Source organism: Ruditapes philippinarum, unplaced genomic scaffold (assembly GCF_026571515.1).
Source record: "Ruditapes philippinarum isolate M1 unplaced genomic scaffold, ASM2657151v2 ctg5404_1_1_1_1, whole genome shotgun sequence".
Taxonomy (NCBI): Eukaryota; Metazoa; Mollusca; class Bivalvia; order Venerida; family Veneridae; genus Ruditapes; species Ruditapes philippinarum.
In genome coordinates, this window is record NW_026866850.1 from 13,231 (window position 1) to 32,926 (window position 19,696).

Consider the following 19,696-nt stretch of genomic DNA (forward strand, 5'->3'; position numbering starts at 1 on the left):
AAGTTTGTTCAAATAAAAGCCCCAGGGTCAAAATTGGCCCCGCCCTAGGGGGTCATTGATTTTCCCTATATGCATATAGTAAAAACTTAAAAACTTCTTTTAAAGAACCCAAAGAGCTAGAGCTAAGATATTTAGCATGAAACATGTTCTAATGAATGTCTACCAAGTTTGTTCAAATAAGAGCCCTGGGGTCAAAATTGGCCCTGACCTTGGGGTCATTGATTTTTCTTATATGTGTATAGCAAAAACTTAAAAAACTTCTTTGGAAAAAAACAAATAGCTAGAGTTTAGATACTAAGCATGAAACATCTTCTAGTGAGTGTCTACCAAGTTTGCTCAAATAAAAGCCCTGGGGTCAAAATTGGCCCCGCCCCGGGGGACATTGATTTTCCTTATATGTGTATAGCAAAAACTTAAAAATCTTGTTTGAAAAAACCCGAATAGCTAGAGTTTAGATATTAAGCATGAAACATTTTCTAGTAAGTGTCTACAAAGATTGTTCAAATAAAAGCCCTTGGGTTAAAACTGGCCCTGCGCCAGGTGTGTCATTGTTTTTAACTATATGTGTAAAAAAAACTTTAAAAAATCTTCTTTGAAAAACCCAACGAGCTAGACCTTAGATGTTTGGCATGAAACATCATCTAATGGGTGTTTGCCAAGTTTGTTCAAATAAAAGCCCCGGGGTTTAAACTGGTCCGCTCCGGGGGCCTATATACAGGTGAGCGACTTCAGGGCCATCATGGCCCTCTTGTTTTAACAACATTTCTCAAACGAAAACATGTGTTTGGGGCCCAAACAGGACATTTTTTTCAAATTTTGAGGCTTAAAAGGGGGGGGGGGGGTCGAAAGTGCATTGTTTCGTGTATATATGAGGTAAAGGGTTATTAATGAAAATATTTCAAATACAAATTACAACAGACTGTACAATGATTAATTTTTCTTTATCATTTTTCTTGTAATTAAATATTCATTGAAATGTAGAAGTTTCCTTTTTATGTAGTGATAATAACTTTATTCCAGCTCATGTTGAAGGAAAAGTTAAACTTGGTGATACAGAGATGGAACCTGAACCTGATGAAAATTTGATTATGCAGTGTCAAAAATGCCAACAGGTTGATACTTTGGAAGCACTTTTAGACGACGATACTGAGAAAGATTCTTTCCTAGATCAGCCTACTGTATGTTTGGAACACCCAGACACTAAAGAATCCATGGAGCATTTAAAAATCATTGAAGAAGATGTAGAAGATCCAGTTATAGAAACTATAGAGAATATACAAAGTATCTTGAATGAATTAACTGAAAATTTAAATAAAAATGTGTGTGCAGAAGCTAAAATCCAGAGCAATTTGAATGAATTAGAAACATCTTTAAAGGTTTCTCCTGGTTTGAAGATGATAACACCACAAGAAAAAACTTGGTTAAACTTAAACAATTTAGGATGTTTCTTTAGAAAGCAATTGAACTCATTTTTTGAACATTTTCTAAAATACCAAAAATATGTTTTTAATCCAGTTCATTTGAGACCAGAGAAACCAGTGTTATTTGTGTGTCCATATATATATAATGGTCCTGTGTTGGTAATTCCTTGGTGTATGATGAATGAGATTTACAGACTTCTTAGTCTCAGAAATGCAAACATTGAGTCTGAACATCCCATTACAACACGGCTAGCTAGCGATGGATTTTTTAGTGATAATAGTGGGATTGTTTCTTGTGTTTTCTGTGGCAGTATCATATGTGATAACCTTTTTTTGTCACAATCCCATGAAGAACTTACCACTTTCTTGGACAGTCATTGTATACAGTGCATGCTTTTAAGAAGAAATAATATACCATTGGACAATTATGGTAGTCATTTTAATTTGGCAGATCTAATGGCCTCAAGCGATATGCAGTTGATTTATTTAGTGCCTTCTGGAAGCTCGCATCCTGCACATGGAGCCAGGTATACTTGTCCAATGGCTAGATGGTTTCATGATCATTTTCAAGAAATAGTGCCTTCTGGGAGGCGTCTTCCTCAAGCATCATCAGCTGGACTACCACAACCTGATCTTACTCAAGCTGTGATTGTTCAACAAGGACCAATACCTAGTGATGGACAGTCTGTAACCAGTGGAAACATCCCGGCTGTATCACCTTCAACGGTTGAGCAAGCTGTTGTACCTGCCAGTAGAACAATTGCCTCAGCTGTAATACCAAGGAGTTATGTTAATCCTCCCCCTCAGTCATGTCACATGGCTGAGGGGGAGTCACCGCAACAGATGGAGGAAATAAATGGTGACATGGCTGAGGGGGAGTCACAGCAACAGATGGAGGAAATCAGTGAGGAGCAACCCCTAAATGGTATAGGAACTGGGGCTGGAGAAGAAATTATTAGAGGAGAGTTATCTAGCAATAGTGATGCGCATGTTGGAGTGGAGGACAACACTCGTGTTGATGTTGGAAGACAGTTACCTGAACCAAGAGTGGAAGGAAATTTTGATTTTGCAGAAAAGGTATGATATTATTTTCCAATAACTCATTGTTGTAACTAGTTTTCTGTGCTGCTGCTTAATTTATTTTCAATTCATTTTAAATACAATATATTCTAATATTTTTCATTTAGATTTAATGTATGTTGATTTAATACTTTATCTGATATATAGTGTAGCAATTTTATTTAAAGTTATTGTAGTTTAATCATGTGGCAAAATATTTAAATTCTCCTCTAAATTGTAAGTGTTTACATACACATTGATTCAATAAATATAATTTTTCTCTCTTTTTTTTCTCCCAATCATGTAGGACTTGATTATTTGATTACTGTTTCCCTTTCATGTACTGATGCAGACAGGAACAAACAGGGCTGAGGAAGACAATCGGATCATAACTGACATTTGTAGAGATCGTAAGATAATTCTTTGTTATCACAATGTTAACAACGACAAAATTACAAAAACTTTAGAAATTGAGAGTCTTGATATTCTTCATTTTTAGAGACTGGATATTTTAAAATTTGATCTCTAATTTTACTATTCTTAGCAAATTTTGCTGCTTGAACCAGATTTTTCTACTTTTAGTTGAAACTGACAGTTGTTGATGCATTTTTTAGCTCATCTGTCACAAAGTGACAGGGTGAGCTTTTGTGATCGCTTTTCGTCCGGCGTCCGTCCGTCCGTTAACTTTTACTTTCACCTTTAAATATTGTTCAAAGAATTTAATTCCATGCAGAACTCTGGTTGCCATGGCAACCGAAAGAAAAAACTTTAAATATCTTCTTTTAAAAAACCATAAGAGCTAGAGCTTAGATATTTGGCATGAAACATCTTCTAGTGAGTGTCTACCAAGTTTGTTCAAATAAAAGCCCTGGGGTCAAAATTGGCCCCGCCTTGGGGGGTCATTGATTTTCCCTATATGCATATAGTAAAAACTTAAAAAATCTTCTTTTAAAGAACCCAAAGAGCTAGAGCTAAGATATTTAGCATGAAATATGTTCTAATGGGTGTCTACCAAGTTTGTTCAAATGAAAGCCCTGGGGTCAAAATTGGCCCTGCCCCGGGGGGGTCATTGATTTTCCCTATATGCATATAGTAAAAACTTAAAAAATCTTCTTTTAAAGAACTCAAAGAGCTATGGCTAAGATATTGAGCATCAAACATGTTCTAATAGGTGTCTACCAAGTTTGTTCAAATAAAGCCCTGGGGTCAAAATTGGCCCCTCCCCAGGGGGTCATTGATTTTCCCTATATGCATATAGTAAAAACTTAAAAAATCTTCTTTTAAAAAACCAACAGAGTTAGAGCTAAGATATTTAGCATGAAACATGTTCTAATAAGTGTCTACCAAGTTTGTTCAAATAAAAGGCCTGGGGTCAAAATTGGCCCGCCCTGGGGGTCATTGATTTTCCCTTTATGCATATAGTAAAACCTTAAAAAATCTTCTTTTAAAGAACTCAAAGAGCTATGGCTAAGATATTGAGCATCAAACATGTTCTTATAGGTGTCTACCAAGTTTGTTCAAATAAAGCCCTGGGGTCAAAATTGGCCCCGCCCCAGGGAGTCATTGATTTTCCCTATATGCATATAGTAAAAACTAAAAAAATCTTCTTTGAAAAAACCCAAATAGCTAGAGTTAAGATATTAAGCATGACACATCTTTTAGTGAGTGTCTACAAAGTTTGTTCAAATAAAAGACCTGGGGTCAAAATTGGCCCCGCTCCGGGGGTCATTGATTTTCTTTATATGTGTTTAGCAAAAACTTAAAATCTTCTTTGAAAAAACCCAAATAGCTAGAGTTTAGATATTAAGCATGAAACATCTTCTAGTAAGTGTCTACAAAGTTTGTTCAAATAAAAGCCCTGGCCCGGCCCCAGGGGTGTCATTGTTTTTAACTATATGTGTATAGTAAAAACTTTAAAAAAATCTTCTTTTAAAAAGCCCCATGAGCTAGAGCTTAGATGTTTAGCATAAAACATCTTCTTATGGGTGTCTACCAAGTTTGTGCAAATAAAAGCCCTTGGGTTAAATTGGCCCTGCAACGTTTGGGGGGGGATGGGTTGGGGGGGGGGGGCTATATACAGGTGAGCGATCTAGGGCCATCATGGCCCTCTTGTTAAAATATATTTCAGGCTTTATTTTGTGAATATCAAGACTTCTTTAGGTGCTGTGACTGTAGAAATACATCCCATAAATTGTAAAAGCACATGTGCAAAAGTCCAGTAAATTTTAACTTGACCTATTGTATGAAAAAATTAGAGCTTTTGCTACAGTTAGGTTGTCATTCCTTTGCCATTGCCGTCCAAAAATTTTAAAATTGGCCATTAATATTTTGTTTCTTAATGGATGGTATTCATACTTGTCCACAACAACCTGTTGACAAGACCTTCAATTAGACCAGACAAAACTTGAAAAATATTTTCAGATGGTACTGGCGCTGAAGCTACAGCTAGGATAAGGGTTCCTGAGATGAGTGACTTTGATGCGAGAATGGCTTCATTTATTCCATGTCGTCACCAGTTTAACCAGACACCACAGGCGTTCACTATAGCTGGTCTCTTTTATACAGGTAAGTATATAGATTATAGACATATCATGGTACAGTCTTATCCATGCTGACTAAATGTAGACATAAGAGGCTTTGGTAACAATAGGTTACAGATGCTGTTAATGCCATTCATCCTATAGTGTTAGAAAATTGTATTACTTGACTAAATAGACATTTGGTGGAGAACAAGGAAGTAACTATTTAAGTACCTGTCTGTCTGTTCCTAAAGTCAAGGTCACCTTTTAATGTCAAGTGCCACTCAATTGCTTGTTCACTGCCAATTGGAGACTTTACTTCAATCTTGGCCCAACTGTTCATATCAGCAAGATGATGTGCTGAACCCTGCACTGTTGCTTCAAGGTCAAAGGGACACTTGAAGGTCAAATTTCATATTAGCTCCATAGATCTTACACCACTGAAAGGCTTTACAAACATAGATCAGATATTTACCACAACAAGGTGATGTGCAGAACCCGTGCCTCTGCTATGTTAGCTAAAGGTCAAGGTCACCTATTAGTGTCAAATGTCAGAAATGTCATATTGGCACTATAAATTCTATATTCCTTGAAAGACTTCCCTCACACTTTGCTCATAATATTATGTTCACCTTCAAAAATAACGATAAATGGACCTACATAAAGTTGTTGGTCATACTGATAGTGGCGGTATTTGTCACCCAAGTGACAGCTTTGGCTTTTGAAATATTTTCAGTCTCTTACGCTGAAAAATGAAAATAAAATGTTTTATAGTTTCTTTAAAAAATAATTTTGATTTAAGGGCAGATAACTTTAAAACATGATGGATGACCCTATCTTCATTTTACTTAAAATGTCTTGTTATCATGTTCTGAGATAATGCAAAGTTTAATTAGATTCTTATACAATAAAATATGTATATATTATCTGATTGTGAATAATGTATTTGTCTTATTATGTCCATAAATATGTCTTCCTTGTAGTACAATGTTTATAAAAATCTGTACACCTTTAATTGACATAACATTATAAAGATTGTCTGAAACTGCATGCATTGAGCTTACATATTCTAATGGATTTCTACAAAATTTATAGAAATCATATCATATGGATCATAATAATATGGATCTGCCTTTGGGTCAGTGTTGTTGTGTCTACCAGCTGAGTTCAATAGGGAGAACATCATTTTTGCTTTCTAGGGGTCTTTGGTTCTTAGGGCACAACAAAATTTCTCTGGAACAATTTCTGAGACATCAAGACCAATGGTCATTTGTCTTGCACTGCGGATTTCATGTTTAAATCATGTGGAATTAGTAGTCAGTCACTTACAGAGAAATTGCTATTTACTGGTTAGTAATCCAGGAAAGCTGATTAGGCAGGCCAACCACTGAAATATGACCAACAATATGTTAAAATTTGCATAAAGACCAGACAAACACACAAGTTTAATAGTAAAAAATGATACATTACTTTACCAAGAGCTTAGATAATTGATGATTAAAAGGATATAAAATTTGATTTCAGGTGACAGAGATCAAGTCAGATGTTTCATGTGTGGTGGTTGTTTAGACCAATGGGAAGAAAGTAATTTTGTCTTTTTAATTGTGCTATTTACATATTTGTAACTATTGTAATTCAATTGTGATTAGATCATGGAATTTGAAATAACTTGACACATTTGTTTATTAGGAATGTGCTGTGTACCTTGTATAAGAAATTAAGTGTGTTGCTTTAACTCTAGCTGAAAACTGCTCATCTTCACCACTACATAATAATAAAAGCTTGACATTGGTATAAAAACAAAAGATGATTATGGTCATATTTTGGCATTACTTGAATTATTTGTAATTTCATTGTTAACTCATTACTGTACAAGCATTTTTTTGAAAAATGGCTGTTCTTAGTAATGTCGACAAAATCATAATCTTTTATTACTGGTGACATGCTACAGTATTTAAATTACAACACATTCAGCTTACGGAACGTCGGCGGTTCTACTCAGGTGCCCGTTTAAGTGCCTGAAATAATGCACGGAAAGGCACCTGAGGTCTTCCTCCACCAGTAAAGCTGGAACGTCCCGATATGACCTATACTGTGTCGATGTGACGCAAAACCCAAAAAACAAACAAACAACACATTCAGCCATTTTACTCTTTTCTTTCTGTTATAGTGGATAATCCATTTTTGGAGCATGTGAGACATTATCCTCAGTGTGAGTTTATCTGGAACTTTGTCATTGACTTACAGATGCACAATGATCCTTTGGTGAGTTTTATCTTTACCTTTTATAGCATGTTACTGTACTATTGATGATTGGTCACAAATTTAAAACCTTCAAATTTTATTTACTTTGATTGGTTGTCCAAATTTTCTGTACTTTGAAAAGTTGCTCAAATTTTCATTGGTTTGTTACATTACTCTTTTAAAGCATATAAAGCAATATATCTGCTGTTGGTAATTTCTAGCTCACCTAACCACAAAGTGGTCAAGGTGAGATATAGTGATGTAGTTGTGTGTTGTCAACAATTTGGGTTGTTAACACTTTAGCATCATAATCATAATCAAACTTTGTCAGAATGTTTGTGTCAATGAAATACAGGTCAAGTTCGAATATGGGTCATCTCGGGTCAAAAACAAGGTCACAGGAGCTAAAAATAAAAAAAGATTGTTAACACTCTTGTGGTCCAAATATTCTGGAACTTTGTCAAAAAGGTTGTTTTGATGATTTCTAGATCAATTTGAATAGGGGTCGTCTCCGGTCAAAAACTAGGTCACAGGAGCTAAAAATAGAAAAATCTTGTTAACACTCTAGTGGCTGCAGTTTTGATTCAAATGTCCTGCTGGAAATCAGAAAGATTATTTTGATGATATCTAGGTCAAGTTCAAATATGGGTCATCTCAGATCAAAAACTAGGTCACAGGAGCTATAAATAGAAAAAGCTTGTCAACACTAGTGGCTGCAGTTTTGATTGAAATATCCTGGACATTGGTCAGGAAGGTTGTTTTGATGATTTCTGGATCAATTTCAATATGGCTCGTCTCAGATCAAAAACTAGGTCACAGGAGCTAAAAATAGAAAATTCTTGATAACACTCTAGTGGCTGCAGTTTTGTTTCAAATTTCCTGGAAATTAATCAGAAAGATTGTTTTGATGATATCTAGGTCATGTTCGAATATGGGTCACCTCGGGTCAAAAACTAGATCACAGGAGCTAAAGATAAAAAAGCTTGTTAACACCCTAGTGGCTACAGTTTTTATCCAAATATCCTGGAAATTTGTCAGGAAGGTTGTTTTGATGATTTCTAGGTCAAGTTTAAATATCAAACATCCTGGTCAAAAACTAGGTCACAGGAGCTAAAAATAGAAAAATCTTGTTAACACTCTAAGTGGCTGCAGTTTTGATCCAGATATTCTGGAAATTTGTCAGGAAGGTTGTTTTGATGATTTCTAGTTCAAGTTTGCATATGGGTTGTCTCTGGTCAAAAACTAGGCAACAGGAGCTTAAAATAGAAAAAGTTTGTTAACACTCTTTTGGCTGCGTTTTTGTACCAAATATCCTGGAAATTGATCAGGAAGGTTGTTTTGATGATTTCTAGGTCAAGTTCGAATATCGATAATCTCAGGTCAAAAACTAGGTTACAGGAGCTAAAAATAGAAAAATCTTGTAAACATTAGTGGCTGCAGTTTTGATCGATTCAGAGTCAACTCGTCCCCTGGTCAACTCGTCCTCTGGTCAACTCGTCACCTTTTTGGTCAACTCGTCCCTTGGACAACTCGTCCCCTGGTCAACTCGTCCCCAACTCGTCCCCTATATTTTATTATTATTTGTTTTTCATATATTTCATAAATTATTATAGACTGTTAAAATAATATATTATAAAATTACTGAATTGGACATATTTTGACGCTTTTTGTATGCGAATATTTGGAGTTTTTTAGCTCACCTGTCACAAAGTGACAGGGTGAGCTTTTGTGATCGCTTTTCGTCCGGCGTCCGTCCGTCGTCCGTCCGTCCGTAAACTTTTGCTTTAAATGACATATCCTCATAAACCACTGAGCCAATTTCATCCAAACTTCACAGGAATGTTCCTTTGGTGGTCACCTTTAAAAATTGTTCAAAGAATTTAATTCCATGCAGAACTCTGGTTGCCATGGCAACCGAAAGAAAAATCTTTAAATATCTTCTTTTAAACAACCCTAAGAGCTAGAGCTTAGATATTTGGCATGAAACATCTTCTAGTGAGTGTCTACCAAGTTTGTTCAAATAAAATCCCTGGGGTCAAAATTGGCCCCGCCCCAGGGGGTCATTGATTTTCCCTATATGCATATAGTAAAAACTTAAAAAATCTTCTTTTAAAGAACCCAAAGAGCTAGAGCTAAGATATTTAGCATGAAACATCTCCTAATGAGTTTCTACCAAGTTTGTTCAAATAAAAGCCCTGGGGTCAAAATTGGCCTCGCCCCAGGGGGTCATTGATTTTCCCTATATGCATATAGTAAAAACTTAAAAAATCTTCTTTTAAAGAACCCAAAGAGCTAGAGCTAAGATGTTTGGCATGAAACATCTTCTAGTGAGTGTCTACCAAGTTTGTTCAAATAAAAGCCCTGGGGTTAAAATTGGCCCCGCCCCAGGGGGTCATTGATTTTCCCTATATGCATATAGTAAAAACTTAAAAAATCTTCTTTTAAAGAACCGTAATGGCTAGAGCTAAGATATTTGGCATGAAACATCTTCTAGTGAATGTCTACCAAGTTTGTTCAAATAAAAGCCCTGCGGTCAAAATTGGCCCGCCCCAGGGGGTCATTGATTTTCCCTATATGCATATAGTAAAACTTAAAATATCTTCTTTTAAAGAACCCAAAGAGCTAGAGCTAAGATATTTGGCATGAAACATCTTCTAGTGAGTGTTTACCAAGTTTGTTCAAATAAAAGCCCTGGGGTCAAAATTGGCCCGGCCCCGGGGGTCATTGATTTTCCCTATATGCATATAGTAAAAAACTTAAAAAATCTTCTTTTAAAGAACCGTAAGAGCTAGAGCTTAGATATTTGGCATGAAACATCTTCTAGTGAATGTCTACCAAGTTTGTTCAAATAAAAGCTCTGGGGTCAAAATTGGCCCCGCCCCCAGGGGGTCATTGATTTTCCCTTTATGCATATAGTAAAAACTTAAGATATCTTCTTTAAAAGAACCATAAGAGCTAGAGCTTAGATATTTGGCATGAAACGTCTTCTAGTGAATGTCTACCAAGTTTGTTCAAATAAAAGCCCTGGGGTCAAAATTGACCCCGCCCCAGGGGGTCATAGATTTTCCCTATATGCATATAGTAAGAACTTAAAAAATCTTCTTTTAAAAAACCGTAAGAGCTAGAGCTAAGATATTTAGCATGAAACATCTCCTAATGAGTTTCTACCAAGTTTGTTCAAATAAAAGCCCTGGGGTCAAAATTGGCCCCGCTCCAGGGGGTCATTGATTTTCCCTATATGCACATAGTAAAATCTTAAAAAATCTTCTTTTAAAGAACCCAAAGAGGTAGAGCTAAGATATTTGGCATGAAACATCTTCTAGTGAGTGTCTACCAAGTTTGTTCAAATAAAAGCCCTGGGGTCAAAATTGGCCCCGCCCCAGGGGGTCATTGATTTTCCCTATATGCATATAGTAAAAACTTAAAAAATCTTCTTTTAAAGAACCGTAAGAGCTAGAGCTTAGATATTTGGCATGAAACATCTTCTAGTGAATGTCTACCAAGTTTGTTCAAATAAAAGCCCTGGGGTCAAAATTGGCCCTGCCCCAGGGGGTCATTGATTTTCCCTATATGCCTATAGTAAAAACTTAAAAAATCTTCTTTTAAAGAACCCAAAGAGCTGGAGCTAAGATATTAAGCATGAAACATCTTCTAGTGAGTGTCTACAAAGTTTGTTCAAATTTAAGCCCTGGGATCAAAATTGGCCACGCCCCAGGGGGTCATTGATTTTCCCTATATGCATTTAGTAAAAACTTAAAAAATCTTCTTTTAAAGAACCATTAGAGCTAGAGCTTAGATATTTGGCATGAAGTCTTCTAGTGAATGTCTACCAAGTTTGTTCAAATAAAAGCCCTGGGGTCAAAATTGGCCCCGCCCCAGGGGGTCATTGATTTTCCCTATATGCATATAGTAAAAACTTAAAAAATCTTCTTTTAAAGAACTCAAAGAGCTAGAGCTAAGATATTTAGCATGAAACATGTTCTAATGGGTGTCTACCAAGTATGTTCAAATAAAAGCCCTGGGGTCAAAACTGGCCCCGCCAAGGGGGGGGGGGGGTCATTGATTTTCCTTTTATGTGTATAGCAAAAACTTAAAAATCTTCTTTGAAAAAACCCAAATAGCTAGAGTTTAATTGAGATATTGAGCATGAAACTTCTTTAAGTAAATATCTACAAAGTTTGTTCAAATAAAAGCCTGGGGGTCAAAACTGGCCCTGCCCCAGGGGTGTCATTGTTTTTAACTATATGTGTATAGTAAAAACTTTAAAAATCTTCTTTTAAAAAACCCAATGAGCTAGAACTTAGATGTTTAGCATAAAACATCTTCTTATGGGTGTCTACCAAGTTTGTTCAAAGAAACAAATAAAAGCCCTTGGGTAAAAATTGTCCCGGGGGTGGGGGGGCCTATATACAGGTGAGCGACCTCAGGGCCATCATGGCCCTCTTGTTTTATCTAATAATAAGTATATATATGCATAATTCTGATTAAATTACATACAGAAAAAAACCGACACGAAGACAATCAATAGCAATAACATATAATGTATTTATCAGGGCAACTTTTATATTGACAATTTCACAAGAAACAATTATCATATTTTTAATTGACACGATCCTTCTGTTAATCTGTCGTCAGTCTTTAATCCATTCAGGGAGGCGGTAAAAATCAAAGAGTTGGATTAATTATCATTAAAACTCCGATTAATTAAACACTAATTGAATGTTTGCAAACTTACCTGTCTTTGTAGTTTTCATCAAAGCTATGCACGTGCGCTTAGATAAAGATCATTAAAATTTAACGTAAAAAAGACGTTATTTTATTAATATTTCGATATCAATCAAATTCATTATTAATTTTACATAAAAGAACTATTTAAAGACATTGATTTACAACATAATAGTGACGAATAGATAGAAAGTAGGAGACGAGTTGACCATATTAGGGACGAGTTGACTCTTTCAGGACGAGTTGACCAAAAGTAGAGGACGAGTTGACCAAAAAGGTGACGAGTTGACCAGGGGACGAGTTGACCAGGGGACGAGTTGACCGGATTGCGTTTTGATCAGAATATCCTTGAAGTTAATCATGAAAATTGTTTAGATGATTTCTAGATCCAAGTTCAAATATGGGTTGTTTCCGGTCAAAAACTAGGTCACAGGAGCTAAAAATAGAAAAATCTTGTTAACACTCTAATGGCTGCAGTTTTGATCCAAATGTTCTGGAAATTGTTGATGATTTCTAGGTAAAGTTCAAATAAAGGTCACCTTGGGTCAAAAACCAGGTCACACTGCCCAAAAATGGATAACTCTTATAAACACTCTAGAGGTCACAGTTTTTATCAATTGTCTTCAAACTTGGTCAGGATGCTTGTCTAAGACATTGTTCGGATGAGGTTGATGGGTCAGGGTAGCGATTTTGAAAATAGAGTAAAAAATTGCAAAATGCCTTTATGAAAGAAATATATTTGCATTTTTGTATTTATGATTGAATAATGGTGCATGCAAAAAATATTGCTAAAAGGTAAAAAAACTACTAGAAATAGATGCATAATATATTGTTCCAGAACATTTTATTCTGTGTAAATGCAATATTAATGTTTGTTAAATGTCAAAGACATTTTATCTTAGAACTCTTCCAAAAAATACATTTACCATTATGAGTTTTATAAAGATTTAAGATTTTTCATGAGTTATAGCTTTATAATCTTTACATTATTAGTTATTGAGGTTTTTTGACAGGTTAAATGGCCCCATATAAATGGTTCTTTGTTCAAACAGCCATTTATATATATGGCCATTAACCTCTTAAAATTCTTAACTTCCTTTTTTAGAGAAAGAAAAAATGTATCTCTTCATAAATTAAGAGCAGCTCTGCTGTGTATATAAAACCATATAAAACTCACTATTACCTACAAATGTGCAGTATTGTAAATGTTTATTGTTTACTTCAGTTGCCACATGTGATAGATGCGTTTGTTATGTCAAGTGCTGGATCGGCAGCTGCAGCAGATGGTTATACACATCGGCAAATATATAATGCTGTGGATCGTCTTATTGTCAACAGAGGTAAAACTAAAATTAAGTTTTTGTATTATTGTATTGTTACTCAAAAGGAATGAAGTATTGAAAATAGCAAGCTTATATGGAGACATTGCTTGGGATGAATTTTGGAAATCCTAGGTCACTGCTTTTTAATCCAGTCAATAACTAAGTTTGGAATTAGATATTGTAATTAAACTTGGTGTATAGCTTATGTGGAGACCTTTTGTAGTTTGGGATTGCTATATAGTACCCAGGGTAATATTTTGGAAATCAATCAAATTATTATTTATTGAAGGATGTGATTGATACTTTGACAAAATGGACATAACCATCATACTGAGTATTAATTCAAATACATGTATGACCTTGATTTTGAATTAACTTAACCCAATAAAACATAAAGTACTGAAGGTGCAGCCCCATTTATCATGACTCTTGTTGCAAATATTGTTTCATGGTACTGCCATGTTCCTTGTTAAAAAACTAAATCTGATTTTTAAATTGCATGCGTAAGTATTTCAGGATTATTTCTGTTTTTAAGACTCGTTACAGCCCTTATCCTCTATATATACTTTGAAATAATATGCTTTATTTGGTATGTCTGATGTTTTTAAAACATTATAGAACAATTTAAATTTGTTTTATTTTCAGACTTCATCACATATGAGAATATAATTGGGATGCTCAGAGACATGGGCGAGTCACCAAGGCGTTAGTTTGTGTGATAATTTAGCGGATGAGAAGTTTAAGAGTAGAACATTTTGAACATTTCCTAAAGAGAACGAAGAGAATTTTTATCAAGCACTTCTACAAGTGGAACAAAAACTTTGAAGGATTGAGAAAAAGAAGACAGATTATAATTGTATACATAAATAATAAAGGAAATTATTCACAAACATTATAAGTGTAACTTCTGATAGCATGATTGTATGGCTTGTGTATTTTAACGTAAAGAAAAGCTTATCTATAGGAAAATGGATAAACTTGAGAATATTCATAATTATAGCCCCCCTGGGCAATTTATTTTGTTAAATTTCTTCTAAAATAGATTATTAGAAATTTAAGTGATTGGTTACAGTTATAAAGATTCACAATACCAAAGTTATTCAAACATTGTTATGATCTATGGTTATTGGAGATTTTTTTTTCTGAGATTATGTTTTTTTATTACAGCTGTTTTTATTTATTTTATTTATTTTTTTATTTATTTATTATTAATTTTAGGCATCAGGACATAAATTAAAATCAATTTTAATCATGGAAATAGCATTCTTTATCTGATTTTTTTTAAGATGAGTTTAAAATACTCACAAATTGAGATTAGATTTTAGCTTATGGCAGCATGCCTTTAGGTTCATGCTTTTCCTCATGTAAATTTTGAAAATGTATTTAAAAGTAAAAATATTGTAAAGTGAACAAGGAAGTTATTTACATTTTGCAAACAGCATTTACATTCCACATTAATCTCCAAAATGAGGTCAAAATATGCAAAAATAGCCTTGATTGCATTAGTCCTGCAGTAGAAAAATTGTGATGAATACTGTGATATAGCAATATGCTAACACCAAGAAACTAAAACCAATAATTTTGTTTAAGATTTTTATTCCAAACACATGACTGTGATCTTGAAAAAATAAATTGTGATATAAGTGTTAGTTCACTATAATATAGTGCTCTTTTAATCTATTTATTTTTATCATCTTTTACCAACAGCTATGAATTGTTGGCTTTTAAACTTCAAATGTGTCTGGTTTTTAAAAAGGGCTTTTGTTGTTGATATATAAGTTATGTTTATGTTTAACATAAATGCTATTTATACATTAATATTCTTATTTAAAATTTAAATAAAACAGTTTGTAAATAGACATAACTTTTTAAACTGTGAATTTGATATTATAGCTTAAGAGACAGTAATAACATACAAGGTAAAGTGTATTACTTGAAGTTATAAGTGTAACCTTGATTAATGTAGACAGTGTTTTACAGTAATACATTTTACTTATAATGTATATTAATTAGTGATAATGATTAAGTGCCATATGGTATTTTATCCCACCCGGGACTTTGGTTTCTTTCATGTTGCCATATGACCTTTACATTGTTGGTGCGACATAAAACCCAACCTGAAAAAATGTTTGTGACACTGGTTGTTATATCAGACCATGTTTTTGTTTATGAGCTGATAATGTATGTGTTTATTCATTAATAAGAGAAAGTGCTATTTTATCTTTGATACACAAAGACATCAAAATGTATTATGTCTGTGCTTGGTTAACATTGTTTCATATATGGTTATATTCTCTTTTATCATGGATATCAGTCATTTTTTTTTTCTAAATGATCAGAATTTATCTAAATAGTTTGTTAAACCATTAATAAATATTTTGCTTTTTTCTTATTCCAATAGAATTGTATATAATGATTTGATAGTATATTGATGATTAGAGATGTAAAGATTAATGATGTAATCATTGCGTTGGGATTTTCCTTATCCGCACATAATGTATACAGCAGAAAAAAATGGCAAATCATCACTATGTTATACATACAGAATTCACGTTGTATCTATATAATTATAGCAATACACAATCAATTTTTTTTTCTGATAAGAATAATGTGATGAATACAACCATTGTCATAGATAGTAGGAAACTTGACTTTTGGGTATTTTGATGTTGTTGTTTTTTTTGCTGTTGTATTTTTTACTGTCATACTGTCATAATGATAGTTTATTTTATATCTTAAAGCAGTTAGCCTGCTTAGCTCAATAGAGAAAGCATGAATGTATAATCCAGTGGTCGCTGGTTTGATTCTCCAGTGAGAAGGAAATTTGTCCATGAAAATTGATCCCAGACCTTGTGTCTAATGGCCATTTGTCTCTCACCTCTGATTCAGAAATCATGTGGGATTAGTAGTCTGTCGCTTGCAGAGAAATTGGTCATTACTGGTTAGTTATCCAGGAAAACCTGCTAGATGAAATTAATGCGTTAAAGTAAGCGTAAAATTGAGAGAAAAAATATAAAAAAAATTTAAAATTAAAAAAAAAAAAAATTATTACCAGTACATGTAGATGTGCTTTAATCTATGTTAAACTACATTGAGTGTAGAAATGTTTGCATAAATGCCATGAATACCATGACATTTGTTTTATAAAAAAGAAAGATGAGAGACAAATATATATGCTATAAGTATGTTCAAACAAGGAACCATGTTTTGTGCTCAGCACCAATGTGATAGTTTCAGAATTATTAAGTCATTGTACCTCCTGCTCAACACAGTAGGAAGGTGAGGGTTACATGCTGGAATCAGCTTGCATGTCCCACTGCTAATCTGTCTGACATTTGTTTTTGTTTGTCTTGCAGATATCATGTCAAATCATGTTAAGATTTTAGCTCGACTTTTCAGTAGTGGGACTGACCTTCTCATTAATGCATCTTGGTGAAACTTTGGTTAATGTTTTCCCTGCATATTTTTGTACTTCTTATTTCATGCTTTCCAGTGTTTTATTGTAATATATCAGATGATTATATTCTGATAAACCACTAGTGAAATTTATAAAATATAATTATCACAGTAGCCGGACTATATCTGAATGCGGATGAATAGAAAATCATAAAGAAATGGAATAAAAGGCAGAAATAAATGCTGTCATGCGTAAATTTTGATCCTTTAGGAAAAGAAAGTCGATGTCACGATACATCATATTAAAAATGTAACAAAATTAGACAAAATTTAACAGAACTATATTTCAAAATTAATGATGTGACGTCATGATGTGATGACATCACAAAGGAGAATGCGCGACGTTACGCGGCAAAATAGGTAAAAAATACTTAAAATCACTTAAAAAGCATGAAATAAAAAGAAAATATATTTGTTTTACATATAAGATTGAAATATATTTCATTCGTGAACACCAGCTATTATATTTTCACTCGTGGCTACGCCACTCGTGAAAATATTTCATCTGATGTTTACTCAGTGAAATTATATTTCAGTCTTACATGCAAAACAAACAAATATCCTCTATATATATATCATGAAGCCTATCGTATAGTACATTGTATTATCTAGGCTGAAAGATGGTTTTTTTTCCTCTTATAAAGAGGTGTACATGATGTAATTTGTAAGTAAACAAATTTAAGATTATAGTTTAAGAGGTCACTATTAGTGTCAAGGTAGTGGACTAGAATTAGAACCGACCTTGTACTAATTGTAAGTTTGTTACTTAAATTGGTTATACCAAAGACAATTTTAAAGTTGTAGTTTGATCTATGACCGGTATCAGTATAATTAGACTGGTTTGAGAGTTATGTCAATGTGTCTATGACGTGACTTCAGAGCAGTACTGTAAACAGGGTTCATACAGACATGGAAATATGGAAAATTACACTAAATATGGAAAATTACTCTTTGCATGGAATTATCATGAAAAATCATACTTAGCATGGAATTATCATGAGTTTTATAGAGTGAAAGTTAATTATGGATCTTTTAAATTTATATATGCATGTAATATTAAACTAAAATTTCCTGAATTTCATATAATCATAAAAATTCAATTTCAAAAGATGTTTGTTCATTACCAATGGTGTATTTTCTTCTGGTACAAATTTTGAAGATGAAATAGATTAAAATGAACATTACACAATTTTCACTGTTATATTATTACTACAGGTACCTTTGTGGAAAATATTGTATTATGAATATGTAATTTTGTGTCTTAGAGGTCATGGAAAATTAATGGACATCATAGAATTTGAATTATTACATGTCTGTATGAACCCCTGTTTAACACTGTTTGCCTATATGAGAATAGAAAATGCTGTCATCTCTTCTACTCAATCATTTGATGCACAGATGTCTTCACTTTGTAAATGTGCTTGTTTATGATATATTTTTAACTCTTTAAGATAAGATACGTAAATATTTATTGAAAAACTTAACGGAGAAAAAATAATTTTATTTATTAGAATTTTGATATGTTGAAATAAGGAAGAGGTCATTATATGTTTATAGAAAAGGTAGCTGCATTTTCGGCAAGATTTGAGAAAATATTTAAAAAAAAAATAATTGGTTATTTGTTACTTAATATTATTGTTTGGTTTTTTATTAAAGTATTGTCTTTCAATTCAATATTGTGAACAAGCATGTATTGCCTGAATTAAACAAGCATTTTTTTTTCTTTTTGTATGGTCAAAACAGGCATTTGAAGTTAGGTTTAGAGTAACTCTTATTCTTTCTTGATATTTTAGAGTGATATGAATGTACATAACAGCTTGTCTTTCTGCATAATTTAATAAAAACAGGAGTGAAAGATCTAGGAATGGAGAAAAAACTAACAGCAAAACTAAAACTGAATTGGTGTTTTTAATTTCCTGAGCTTTGAATTTTGAACAGTCCATATGAAAACTCATTGAATTCAATATCAAAATACAAAACTTGAGCTCCAACTTAAAAAAAAGTTCCTTGGCCTCGTCAGATTGCATGAATGTGTGGACTGACGACGCTCTTTACTGGTGACAAAGGATGTTAACTTTCAGTTTGAGAAGTGTAACAATTAGAAATAAAACTGACATCTTGTCTGTGATATGCAGGCTTCATAGCCTCTGATCCTCTTTCAAAATTCCATTTTATTTAGTTCCGCCCATTGTTTTCTCGTTTAGGGCACACGCATTCTATTACTTAGGGACCATACACCTCTTTTCATGGAATAGTACAAATGTGTCACATTGAAGGTTTCATGAATATGAAAACATCTCCAGATGTTTCTAAATTCAAAATTTCACCATTTTCGTGTTTAAATGTTGAATTCTGCTTAAGTCTTTGCTAGGGGGCGTGGACGGTAACTTGCACTTTCCAGTACTGTCCATGAACAGGCTCAATCAAACCGAGCCTGCAATATTTTCAATTTTGCAGTGTTGGGCTTTCTTTAGGGATTCTGTTTTTCTCTATTGTAACATAAAGCAATGTTTAGCTATATTAGTTGATTGTCAAAGAAGTGTTGTTCATGAAAGTGGTCATACAAGAGTTTTAGAATGTTTTAAGTAAAAAAAAATTCCTTTGTCATTTTATCATATCAAATGATGAAGCTGATTAAAGCTAGATATGTTTTGATAAATTTGTTAGTTTTTTATCTTAATAATATAAAGTGACATTATGCTCATATTTTGATACTCAAGTTGAGCTGAATTGACTTTTTATTTCAAAACATTGACTGTTAAAATGGTGTTTGACAAACAGTTTATTTTGGAAAATGTTTAAGGTAAAATTTAAAATCTGCCTTAAATATAAAAAGACTGCCCCACTCTTTTTATAAACTGAACGTTTCATGGAAGTTCTAATTGAAATTTACGAACATTCAGTTTACGATCCAGGGGTTATTTATTGTTTATGTAAAGTAGATTATTAA

General features: G+C 33.4%; 1 protein-coding gene across 2 annotated transcripts in view; it reads left to right on the forward strand.

Annotated features, from left to right (window-relative positions):
* The window catches only part of LOC132734008 (uncharacterized), a 30,724-nt gene extending 11,302 nt beyond the window's left edge, over positions 1–19,422 (forward strand). Inside the window, exons 2-9 of one of the 2 annotated variants that reach the window (XM_060720711.1) lie at positions 1,021–2,240; positions 2,301–2,498; positions 2,833–2,890; positions 4,902–5,045; positions 6,524–6,583; positions 7,170–7,264; positions 13,194–13,308; positions 13,936–19,422. In XM_060720711.1, the coding sequence (XP_060576694.1) occupies positions 1,021–2,240; positions 2,301–2,498; positions 2,833–2,890; positions 4,902–5,045; positions 6,524–6,583; positions 7,170–7,264; positions 13,194–13,308; positions 13,936–14,000 (1,955 nt within the window). In that variant the 3' untranslated portion in view covers positions 14,001–19,422. Of the gene's footprint in view, positions 1–1,020; positions 2,499–2,832; positions 2,891–4,901; positions 5,046–6,523; positions 6,584–7,169; positions 7,265–13,193; positions 13,309–13,935 lie in introns of both variants that reach the window. The other variant, XM_060720710.1, reaches the window with a different exon arrangement.
* The last annotated feature ends 274 nt before the right edge of the window (positions 19,423–19,696 follow it).